The following is a 12,002-nucleotide window of genomic DNA, read 5'->3' as shown; positions in this document are numbered from 1 at the left end:
TATGATAGTCAGTCTTATTAAAAATAGATGGCGCGTAGTGGATGGTATAAAATACTTTCCAGATGTTGTCCATCTTTTGTATCATCCCATAAAACTTCTTACACGTTTCCATTGTTTTCATCAAGTCTTCAAGTGACAAGAAGCTAAAGATGTTTTCAAGTAACTTGTCATCTAATTGCCCTAAGTAATTTGAAACTTTCTTGTCACACCTTCTTGTGTTCCGTTCGTCGTGGCTGCAAAGGACTTTCCTTTTTCTGATATATACACCAACACGTATGATGTACGCCAGTAATATACGAGAGACTTTTAATTGGTCACTGATATCAACCAATTTTGGAAATTGCATATTGTACTCGATCATAAGTCGATATGCAGAAAAGCAGTTACAGACGTCCATAAACATGACTGCGTGCTTTCTTGGACTTGCTTTAGCAAAGTCTGGGCAGTAAAATTGGTAGTAAAAATTGGATTCCACAGATCCGTTCGGAGACACGTCGAACATCTCCGCTGCAATGACCAACTCGAACTTTTTATTAGTATGTTTATTGCGACACAAAGGGTGGTGGACTGAGTGGCATGTAAAGAAGATATTTCCTTCGACTATTCTTGAAAAGAAAGCGATGTCTGTTTGTATAGTTCCGTCCGCTAAAAATGGCGACTCACAGTGCAAATAACTTGATTTTTTATTCTCTGTAATTGTTTGTATTTTCGGAAAAAAAGGGGTTGAAATTGTAGTTAAATGGATTCCGGAGAGTATTGTATTGAGTGGCATTTGGTGTTGGACTTTGCCTATAAATATAATTTGTGTACATTCCTCATTAGTTAATATTTTCTCGAATTCGTTGAGATAAATAAGACGGGGGTATAATGCAGTCTGGTCCATTCTCTGATAAAACTCGCGTTCTGAATTCAGAAGGATATACCCTTCCCGCGTGACGTTCATTCTCTCACAAATGTAATACACAAAAATTCGTTGGTTGTTGATGATATTTAAAAAATTTCTGTACGTCACTGTGCCATTCAGTATTTTCATTTCACACGTGTATTTCAATCCAGAGAGATGTTTTTCACAGACAAAGATGTAGTAGACACTTGTTTTGGGGGTGTAGTCTGTTTCAAGTCGTGACACATAGTTGTCTCCTTCAATAACAGTTTCTTGGAAGTTGTAAAGTTGTTTTTGGTTGTCAGAGATCCAAATCGAGTGACATTCAATTCTCGAGTTATTGAGTACCTTCATGTGTGTTATTTCGGGGAAAGTCGAGTAAAACAAATCTCTGTTTTTAAAAAGCTCTTTAACACTCTCCAATTTGCCACAAGAGTATGCTATCGTTCGTATTTTAATAAAGCCATTCTCTGCTTTTTCATACGACTGGATACAATGGAGTGGCGGACTTATTGTGTTTTTGATTGGATTGTATGTATTAATATCGGCGTGCATCACCTCGTCGAGAAATGGCTGTGTTGCCTTAGCCGCCATTATGAATGTGAAATCTACTTTTTGTAAACCCTTTTTTATGCTTATTTTCGGGGAGTTATCAAACAACAACGATTCAAAAAACACTAACTCAAGTGTTTTCAATAGTATTCAATTTATAACTATATGGAAACATTGTATTATTTTTGGTCAAAAAAACTCTGCTTTGCATCTTATTTCTATACGCCTGAAAACTAAATTATTAGTAATCGAATTATTTAATTGTTTAATTAAAATTAATAATAAAATATTATAATAAATTAGTGTGTCTGTTATTCTTTTGTTTGGTATTTTGTCGTTGTTCTGGTTTTAAAAAGTTGTCAATCACAAAAAAAAAAAAAAAAATGATCGATTTTTTTATCTTTCAATTAAAGTAAAAGAATAAATAAAAAAACGGCTTTTTTTTGTTAACTAAAATAAAAAACTTTTTAAAGACAAAAATAAATGATTTATTTTCAAAAATAGTTAATTTGTTTCATAAATAGTTAAAAATATAATTAATAATGGTTGTTATACTAGTTACTATCAACTCAAAAAATTCCAAGCAATTTTAAACAACAACAAAGAATTGTAATGGTTTATATTAATATATTTTATTATTGTTTTACTATTAAAAATATTAATTAAAACTATATGTAAGTTATAATTATCTTAAAATTAAATACTCTGTTATTAGGTATTTTTTTCAAATTGGTAATTCGTTTCATTAAAATTTAGTTATTTAACAATGTTTTATCTTTGAATTGTTTTCATATGTAAATAATGCCGAAAAAAATTAAAAAACAATCTAGGTTGTTATTCTTAATGGTTTTGTTAATATAAATAAAGTTAGATCACCAACTTTGTGAAAGACTTTTATAGTTGTTTTTTAATTAAACGAAACTATATAATAATTGAATAATTACCAACTAAAAACCTAATATGTATTAAACTATATGAGTAGTTTTGTTTAATTAAAATTTATCAATAATTGTGTTCGAGTGATAGATGATTATACCAATAATTATAATAATTTAATTATAATTTAATACATAGAGAAGAACCATTCTTTGGTGTTTTTCCATGATTCTGACTATTCTAAAAACAAAATTAACGAAAATGAATGAATTACATGAGTTAATTTACACAGACAATTAACTTGTATTTTAAATGATAATTCGACTCAAAAACACTCCACGAAAAGTTTTCAAAATCTTAATATTTCCTCGTTTATTTTCTTTTTTTTCCTTTTTTTTTCTTTGCTTGAAGAAAAGTGCACTTTTATAAATATTATTGTGTTTTTATAATAATATCAAACAGTTTATTTATTATCTTTTTTAGTTTAATCTATAATATTATATTATTTAAAAACTTGTAATTTTAGAAAGACTCTTCAAACAGAAAACAAATTCAACAAAATATTCAATAAAGAAACAATAAGTAACCAATCTAGTCTGGGACGGGCAAAGGAATCTCTTTTGTTGCTCTGAACTTATCCATGTTGTTTGTCATTTCAAACTCGACTCTGAAAATGTTCCAGACACCTCTTCTGACAACTTCGATGATCGCTAATAACACAGAAATGGATTCTCTATATATCATTATTTTGTTTTGCATTATGGTATATAATTATTAATTATGGTAATTATGGTAATCACTAAAAACATTAAATACATATTCAAACAAACTTCACAACTATCTGATTGTCAAACCAATTGCAATATATCACAACAAGGTTGAGCACCCATGCAAACCGAAGAGTGATATCAAACACAATAGCGAACGGATACACAATTTTTGGATACATAGTCTTCTTTCTTAAGAAGTTGTACGACTTTTGCATCAACCCCCAGTCCATCAGAATATCCCACGAGCCAGAATACAACGAGTTGATTGTGTTGAGTCCTGCGTATATCGGAACAGTGATGTCTTTCTTGACATCACGAATGCCTCCACCAATAGCGTTTAATATTGAAGTGAAATACTTCCCTGCGTTGGCGTACTGATACTTATTACCCGAGTCTCTCGCGGACCTAAAACATTGCAAAAATCTGAACAACGGTGGAAGACATGAGATGATTGGTGTAAAATATTTAGAGTATTTCATCATCTCGACGCCCGTAAATTCGGCGTGGCGGCCGTTCTTATCATACGCGAAGTTGACAAATCCATAAAAGAAAAACAGGACAAAAAACATGATGTCACTGAACGCAGGAGCAATTGAAGTCATCTGATCCGCCAACCAGAAGTCTTTAAAATAAACACGTTTAAACGGCGCACAAACAATTCTTGATATGGTCTTAATCAACCACGGATGCCGAATTTGTTGGATGAAAAAGATCAAAAACGCAAGTAACACGTTGATTAATGTGAATACCCAATATGGTATTTTGTTCAAAAAGACAAATCCTGTTGGTGGTGACAAGCAAAGTAACATCCCGTAAATACACAACACACAGAAAAACCACTCTTGGATACCACCCTGTAACCCATCCAAAAAACTGTACTTGTAATTGTTCATGTCAAATATGAAGTGGTAATTAATACGCGCTTTTCTATATACGAACATATCCACACCCCAAAAGAATTCCAATGTCGAAATTAGTAGTACAATCCGCGTTATTCGTAATACACAAAACACTTCATTTTCAGTCAAAACACGCGTCGAACTGTCCACTGTGTCTACCTTAATTTCTAGAACATAGCTCACAACTCTTACAATCATTAAGACAAGTAACATGATCAGTCCTCCAATTAATACGCCAAGTCTCCACGATGAAACGGGCGATATGTCATACAATGTTGTCTTAAACCGGTCCAACTTGTTCTCTCCATGAAACGACTTCTCGAAGAGTTGTTTGGTCTCGACAATTAATGCGTTCAGCTCGACCATTCGAAAAAACTTAGTTGAACCCAAGTTTGTGCGTTCAACTGTCTTTCTCCGTTTACATCCAGTCACTTTGTCGCTCTTTTTCACCAATTTCACAAACGCTTCATTGTTCAAACTGCAAAAGTTCTGTAGCAATAAAAGCCCTCGATAAAACTCCTCGGCTGCAATTTTCATTTTGTTCTTCTTTCTTCTTGAAATTTCGCTGTGCTTTGGGGGAATTGGCGGAGACAAAATCACAACACCATTGATCTCCCCTTTTTCGTTTTTACTCCCGCTGTCAGTTTTGTTCTCTGGTGCGTCAGAACTACCACTGTCATCTTCAGTTTCATGACTCATTGTACTGAATGTTGTGGAGTAATCACTACTCATTGACACGCTCCTTTGTCGTAACTCACTTTTATCAGCAGATGTCATTCGACGCGTTTTCTCTCTTTTCAGTTTGGCTTCGGTTTGGTCAATTGTATCGATCTCTGAACCAACGTTCTCAGTCTCTTGAAACATTTTTGCTGCAATTTTCAAATTCTCACGCTGCTCTTTCTCTCGTTCTTTCTTTTCATCGTCCTCCTCATCGTATTTCAAGACCTTTGAAATCCCCTTCTTTTCGTGGTTTTCAATACTCCGGATTATCTGAGCAAGTTTCCCTTTCCGCTCATTCTTTGGGTCTTCCTTAAGAAGGTCAAACGCTACAAGTCGTGTCATAAACTCTTGAAGAAATTTCGCGGACTCCTTCATACGCTCGCAATAGAACAAGTCGACCTTTTCCATATTCATATCGAACCCAACCCAAAAATTCCTTTCTGTGAACTTGTCAACTTAGACGGAAAAATTGAAACAAACTGCTCTTCATTGGCCATTTTCGTCTTTAACAACACACAATCTCCATTTGCCTCGTCGTTCGAATTGTCTTCGGGACTTTGTGGTCCGGATAAAGCGTCTTCGGTACTCATTTCGATAATAATATCTTCGCCTTCTTGCTTCATTGCACTGACTTGTTCCTTCATTCTCTCGTAATTGAGAAGTCGGTTCTATTTGTCAACACTGTTTCTATCAAATAACAAAAATGATTTTATGTTAAAAGGTGCAAAAAAATAGGTGCAACTCGTTGTGTTGAGCTGATTAAGTTCAAGTTTCTAACGTTCCATTTGACTTTTCCGACAAAAACAAAACCACAAACTCGAAGCACATCAAAAGTAACGTACTGGTCCTCCCACTCAACAGTCATACCCTCCCTGAACTTCTTCCCAAACTTCATAGACTGCAATGTAAAGATCCCATTCAAAACCCTTTTATATTCCACTTTTACTTGTCTTCGACACTTTTCTCTTCTTTCTTTTTCCTTCTCATTAAACACTACTCGAGCTTATTTCCCGAATTTTTAGTCTTCTTTACACTGTTTTGTAAACACATAAGAAAGTGTCTTTTAAAGAAAGAAACACTTTCTTTGTTTTGGAGTCGAATCACCATAATAATTTTTAATGGTACGACATTTGTTGAATGCTAAGAAATTATAAAATTTGAATCAATTTACAAGCCTTAAAAATTCTGTTGTTTCAACCATCTCAATCTCATCTTCTTTTATTTTTACAAGGTGGAACGACACCCAATTTCAATAAAAATGGCATGAAAAAATACACAAGATTTGACGTATTTTTGACTTTTTTTTCACAAGCCATTTCCTAAGTCATCATGTTCCGTCATTTTCAAACAGTGATATTTTACATTAAAAAATAATTTATTTCAGACAAAAACTGACTTCTCGTTCCGCCTTATTAAATACTCACATTCAATCCTATAACTATACTTAATAATACTTAATAATACAAAATATTATAAATTCCAGTTGACAAAACAAAATGATTAATTGACAAACGCGATCTCTTCTCAGCGTACAAAGAATGACAAAGAACTATTGAATTAACTAGAAAGGATGATGAACATAAAGGATGCTGAGAGTTCCAAGAAGAAGAGTAACATAGCGAGTCTTCCGAGCATTCGATATTTTTTGTTTTCGCATCTCAGTGAGATGACAAAAGAAGCAACGAGGAAAGGGCAGAAGATGATTCCGATGATGAGGAAGACGAGAGTAATTTTACAGTTTCTTTCTTCCGTTCTTTTCTCGATATATTTTTTCGTTGCGTCGATGTTCATCGCTTCGTCGCCGTTGACGATAAATTGTGGTTGTATGCCATTTTGTGGTTGTATTGGGTATCCTTGAGTTGGGTAGTTCCCGTTTTGTGGGAATTGAGTGCTTTGGAGATAGACTGGGACGCTTTGTTGGAGTTCATTTTCTTGATGTTGAGGTTGGAGTTGTTGATTCAAAGGAGGAGGAGCGTAGTTAATGGGTTGGTCGACTTGTTGAGGAATCGGTTGGACATTGACTTGCTGTTGATTCTCTGCCGTCACAAAGAAAGTATTCATTGGGACGTACGAAGTCTTTGCATTTCCATTATAATACTCCGACGATTGTGAAGTGACTAAACTATCGTCTTGAATAGTAGCTGATGGCTCAGTAGTTTGCATCTGTTCTTTTTGAGTTTTCTGTCATGTGTTCCTTCAACAAATGACGAACCAAAACTTCTTTTGGAAGAAGTAAAAAATCACTCCAAAATATCTTACGACTTTTTCCCGTGTGTGAGGGATATATTAGCTTATCATTTTTTAACTTATCCTTTTCAATCTTAAATACTATTGTCTTCCTGGAACTATATATTTACTAGTATCGTACTAGTATAGTTTTTTTCCAATATGTATAGTAAAATATTAACAATATTTATTATAATTTAATGGTTCTATATCCAAAGCAAATACTATACACAGAATAATAAATTATAGCATTTCACTAGTTAAAACACATTCATTCACTTCTTGAGTTGTCTATTGATATCATTAGGTGAGAAGAATGAGTTAATTGGGTCAACTGAATTAACAAAGCTCCTTGACCCTTCAAATGAAATTTCCTTTTGTTCCTTTACCAAGAACTCGTCTCCCAGTTTGACGTCTCCAAATTCCAAATCGAAGTTGTCGACCATTTCGATCTTTTCTTGTGGCTTTTCGGGATATTCCGATGCCTCATTAGAAATGTTATTCGAAATGTTATTTGATATATTATTAGAAATGTTATTTGAAGTGATTGCCACCTGTTTGTCGCTGGTGGTATCTTTCAGGTTGTTTGCTTTAGAAAAGTCCTCCTCCATTTTCTGAGTGACTTCTTTGCGTTTGTTTTCGACGAATTCATCGACGATTTTGACGGCGAATTCATTTTTGTTGAAATCCCTTGATTTTTGGTTTAATGAGACATCGACGAGTGGAGTGGAGATCTCTGGGAATTGGACCAACAAGTCGATTCCGACGGTAGCTTCATCATTCTTGCCAAAGAGTGTTTTGATGTATTCGACGGTCTTTTTTCCGATTTGCCAGATCTGTTCCTTTTGCAAGGTGATGTTGTTTCCCGTGATTTTTGCGATCTTTTTGAGTTTGACGGTGTATTTAGTGGACCGAGTTCCTCGTTGAATGAAAGTAAATCCCAGCCGTTGAACAAATTCCAACAAACGGTTACATGAAATGGTGACTTTATTTCGTTCATAATGGCGTTGGACTTGATCAGACGGTTTTTCTTTCTCTTCGAGTTGTTTTGCAAATAAAGCCTCTTCTTCGACTTTTTTTTGGAAGTCATACGTCGTCGTGGAATTATTTATAGTTACTATAGGAAAATTTTGAAACGTTTTTTTCGCTGTTTTGTCAAGGCGTTTTAAAGTCACTGTGTAACTGGAACGTACTAACAAATATATCAATACACCTTGTTGAAATGCTTCTATCGATTTCGAAAACTGCTTTTGCTCAACAATCGTTAATTTCGGAACTGACATCGTTTTGAAGTTCGCGATCTTTTTTTATGAAATTCGAATAGTATCTTTTTTATTGTTGTTTTTTATTAGTCGTGTTTTGGTTATTTTAATTATACTTTAATTATACTTTATAGTTTTGTATCTTATTGTGTTTTTTTATTTTTTTTATAATATTAAATAAAAACATTTTTATTTCGTTTTTTTTAACTATTTGTTTTTTTAACTGTTTTTATTAAACTAAATAATTAAATAATGAAAATAGTAAAGTATTTCATTTTGATATATATTTATTAATAAATATAATACAATAGAAACATAAAAAATTCAATGTATTATTAAATATAGTAAAATAATCAAAATGGAATACAGAGATACAAAAGTTAAGAATGACTTGCAAAAAGCTTCTGATAATTTTCGTACATGTTCTCGAGTCTTTCAAATTCATTACTATGTCTGTCAATAGTAAGAGAAGTTGCTCTTCGTTTCGAGAACTGGATTTTTGCTTGTGCAATGTTCTCATGAACAGAAAATGTTCTTTTGAGTGAGTCTGTCTCAACTTCTGAATTTTCTATTGTTTTGATGACCTTTTCAACCAACTCTTTCTGGTTTGTGGAGATATGAGAGTCGGGGAGATTAAGTTGAGATGACAAAAATTTCAAATTATCCAGAAATTGCGTTTTTGTTTTTTCCTTCAACGTTTTGTTTTTGACCTCATCATCAATTGCGTCTTGAGAAAGTGAGACGATCTCGTTTGCGTCATCAATAGAAATTCCGGAGATTGCGCACGACGGTTGAAAGAGAAAACTCTGAGAGGTCGAGATTGTGATTTTTGGAACGAGAGGTAATAAAGGAGCGAAATTTTGGAAGGAAGAAAAGTGTGTAAAAACTTCTGCTGCCTTTATTTGAACAATAGTAGGTTTAGAAGAAAGTTGAATGATCTCCTTTAAGTCAGTTCAAAAAATCTAAAATGTCTTCCATAACCATTCACATTATTTTAGATGTAATCGTTGAATGGTACAGTAACAAAGAGTTTTAAGAAGGGTTTGTTAACAACAAACTTTCATTGAATATACAGACACAATCAGTTTGATAAATTGTTGAGTAAACACACACGCTCTAAACTTCTCAGATGAAGTGACTAGAAAGTCAATCAGTTTCAAAACAAAATACATTTCTCGCTTCAAAACAAGACGCTTTAAAAATGCTCGCATCTTGCTTTGGAGTAAAGAAGCGAGCGACTCAGCGGCGGTTGGGATTTTCTGGAGTACAACTAAAATCTGGGAGAACCTCTTCTGGTTCGGTAAAGCGTTGGTGGAGTTGACTGTGGCGTCCAACAGGTCGCTCAGCTTGAATTGTGGTTTGGTCATTTGAATTTTTTTGAGCTTTTGTTTTTATCGTTTTTCAAATCACAAGATTTTTTGGTATAGTTTTTTTTATCCAATATTTTAGTAATATCTTTAGTTTTGTATTTCTATATTTGACAGACCTGTAAATACTTTTTTTACTATTCATATTACAGTTGGGCCATTAAACCTTAGCCCAGGAAATTAACCTTAGCCCAAAGAAAAACTAATTATTTTCTATTGTTATATTAAAATAATAAACTATACCTATTTAAAAGTCAATTTTTTAAAATATTTGTTTTTTTAGTAAAAACCCGTGTTTTTAAAGAAAAATATAGGAATTTCTTTGGGCTAAAGTACATTTTCGGGCTAAGGTTCATTTTCCCTACTGTATTATTTTTGTTGTCTTTCAAAAAAATTATTAGTTTTAGTAGTTTTGTCGAAAAAATGGCAATTTTATTTTTTTTCCCACAAATATTTTATTTATTGATTTGTGTATATCTTAGATTTTATAAATTATAGTTTTTTTAAAATTAGCAATATATTTGAGCAAACAGAATAACAAAAAAAACAAAAACTAATAAACATTTTATGGAAAGTAGAAAAACTTTAAAAAAACAACCAATAAAATTATCAAAAATGCCTTTCAATTTTTTCACATTGTAATTTTACATTATTTTATAAATTTAAATTGTGTAATTAAATTATTTTATTTGTTTTAAACCAAAAATATATAATAATAAAAATTAATTAGATATAATATAATTTTTTTTCAAACTACATTTTATAGTTAATATTACTAACAATTTCACAATTTTAAAAAATTGGTATTTTTTTTCTGTATTTTAAGTTAGATATATAAAATATATGTTGTATATTAATGAATTTTTTGACATATTATAATAACTTGTATATATAATTAAAAATGTAATAAAATATAATATCAAAATAGATATCGACATTTTAATTACAAGACCATTAAAAAAACAATAATATCAAAAAAAATAATTTATTTATAATTTTTAATATATGTATTAATAAAAGAAACCAAAGAATAAATAATAATATAATAGTTCAATATTGATTTTACAACCAAAAGAATAACACATTATAATATGATAATAAATCAATAAATCGAAAAAAACCAATACAAGAGAAAGGAAAACCTAAGAACTTATTTAGGGTAAACTTGGAGGTGATTGATGGCAGTCAAAGAGAGAAAGGTTACCAAAAATCCGAGACTTTTGAAGTACCAAAAAGTCAATCAAGCACGCCGTGATGCAAAGAAGGCGAAGAAGGCTGCCGCCACAAAACCCGTGAAAAAGGTTGCAAAAGAATTAGCGCCATTGACCAAGGAGATGACCTTGTATATGCACCGATTTATGCACAAAGAGGGTTTCAAGCACAGAGCACCAAAGGCCATTAAAGTCATCAGATTCATTGCCATGAAAACTATGAAGACACACCGAGTCAAATTCGATATGGGTCTTAATCAGTACGTCTGGTCTATGGGTATCAGAAACGTCGCTCACAGAATTAGAGTCAGAATGGCTAGAATGCCACTCGAGGGTGAAGAAGGAAAATTCTATACTTTGGTCTCATACGTCCCAGTCGCCTCTTTCAAGGGCTTGTTGACTAAAACAGTAGAAGCGGAAAATTAATTGATTTTGCTCGTGCTTTTTATAATTCTTTTATTAGAATTATTTACTATTCACTCGAAGAATGATGGATAGTTGTGTAACTGGTATATTATTATAAATAATATAATATATATATTATTATAAAAATTAGTATTAAATGTAATAAAAATGAATTAGAAAACAAACTAATGAAAATAGTTACTTAAATAAAGAAAGAATCGCCTTCACTAATTGTTGCTTCTCAGGATACTCCTGGCTGAAAGTCACATTACAAGAAACAGTGACGCGTTTTTGAAGCTTAAGTGATAAGAGCTGTGCAATGGACTGTGACTCATCATCTAAAACATCCCCAAAGATCTGCGTGGTACTCGGAATACTTTCAACTGTTTTTTGCGCAAGGGCTATACCATTCAACACGTTCTCATTTTTGTTCTGAATAACAACAACTATATCATGTGCCGTTTTGATTGTCTCAATCACGTATTTGTGAGGAGCAATGTCAATTATGTGATATGAGGATTCCATATCTCTCAATCTTAATTGTTATTTTTTTGTTTTTTGAAAAAGTATTATTGTTATAATTGTTTTTAATTTTGTTATTATCTAAATTTAAACTATATTAATACTAGTAATTAAATTAATACAATATTATTTTAGTTTAACAAAAAAATATAGTAATTTTTAATTATCATAATTTATAAAATTTTAAAATAATAATTTTACTATGTATATATTCTTAATTTTATCATTTGTTTATAATTACTAAATTATATACAATATTATATAATTATATTAATTTAGTTATTATTATGTTATTTTATAATCTATTTA

General features: G+C 31.9%; 7 protein-coding genes across 7 annotated transcripts; 1 reads left to right on the top strand and 6 right to left on the bottom strand.

The window, feature by feature from the left end:
• Positions 1-2: 2 nt before the first annotated feature.
• Positions 3-1,477, bottom strand: EIN_525330 (F box domain containing protein; the record flags this gene model as incomplete). The annotated part of the gene is made up of 2 exons (XM_004256301.1): positions 3-73; positions 96-1,477. Coding segments are annotated over 2 exons (1,453 nt in total), but the record flags the coding sequence as incomplete, so codon positions are not given.
• A 1,425-nt stretch (positions 1,478-2,902) lies between these two features.
• EIN_525320 (xenotropic and polytropic murine leukemia virus receptor xpr1, putative) lies at positions 2,903-5,595 on the bottom strand (the record flags this gene model as incomplete). Its single annotated transcript, XM_004256300.1, has 4 exons — positions 2,903-3,044; positions 3,142-5,136; positions 5,181-5,368; positions 5,518-5,595. The coding sequence occupies 4 exons, from the start codon at positions 5,593-5,595 to the stop codon at positions 2,903-2,905; spliced, it is 2,403 nt and encodes an 800-aa protein (XP_004256348.1).
• A 662-nt stretch (positions 5,596-6,257) lies between these two features.
• EIN_525310 (hypothetical protein) lies at positions 6,258-6,863 on the bottom strand (the record flags this gene model as incomplete). The annotated part of the gene is made up of 1 exon (XM_004256299.1): positions 6,258-6,863. One exon carries the CDS (start codon positions 6,861-6,863, stop codon positions 6,258-6,260), a length of 606 nt encoding a protein of 201 aa, XP_004256347.1.
• Positions 6,864-7,201: 338 nt separating this feature from the next.
• Positions 7,202-8,209, bottom strand: EIN_525300 (hypothetical protein; the record flags this gene model as incomplete). The annotated part of the gene is made up of 1 exon (XM_004256298.1): positions 7,202-8,209. The coding sequence occupies one exon, from the start codon at positions 8,207-8,209 to the stop codon at positions 7,202-7,204; it is 1,008 nt and encodes a 335-aa protein (XP_004256346.1).
• Positions 8,210-8,568: 359 nt separating this feature from the next.
• On the bottom strand, positions 8,569-9,555 carry EIN_525290 (hypothetical protein; the record flags this gene model as incomplete). The annotated part of the gene is made up of 2 exons (XM_004256297.1): positions 8,569-9,129; positions 9,247-9,555. 2 exons carry the CDS (start codon positions 9,553-9,555, stop codon positions 8,569-8,571), a joined length of 870 nt encoding a protein of 289 aa, XP_004256345.1.
• A 1,178-nt stretch (positions 9,556-10,733) lies between these two features.
• On the top strand, positions 10,734-11,192 carry EIN_525280 (60S ribosomal protein L31, putative; the record flags this gene model as incomplete). The annotated part of the gene is made up of 1 exon (XM_004256296.1): positions 10,734-11,192. The coding sequence occupies one exon, from the start codon at positions 10,734-10,736 to the stop codon at positions 11,190-11,192; it is 459 nt and encodes a 152-aa protein (XP_004256344.1).
• A 177-nt stretch (positions 11,193-11,369) lies between these two features.
• On the bottom strand, positions 11,370-11,696 carry EIN_525270 (hypothetical protein; the record flags this gene model as incomplete). Its single annotated transcript, XM_004256295.1, has 1 exon — positions 11,370-11,696. The coding sequence occupies one exon, from the start codon at positions 11,694-11,696 to the stop codon at positions 11,370-11,372; it is 327 nt and encodes a 108-aa protein (XP_004256343.1).
• Positions 11,697-12,002: the final 306 nt, after the last annotated feature.

This window comes from Entamoeba invadens, assembly GCF_000330505.1.
Source record: "Entamoeba invadens IP1 unplaced genomic scaffold scaff_1105074725249, whole genome shotgun sequence".
Taxonomy (NCBI): domain Eukaryota; phylum Evosea; order Mastigamoebida; family Endamoebidae; genus Entamoeba; species Entamoeba invadens.
The sequence above is the reverse complement of the archived record's forward strand: the minus strand, read 5'-3'. Positions and strand labels throughout refer to the sequence as shown.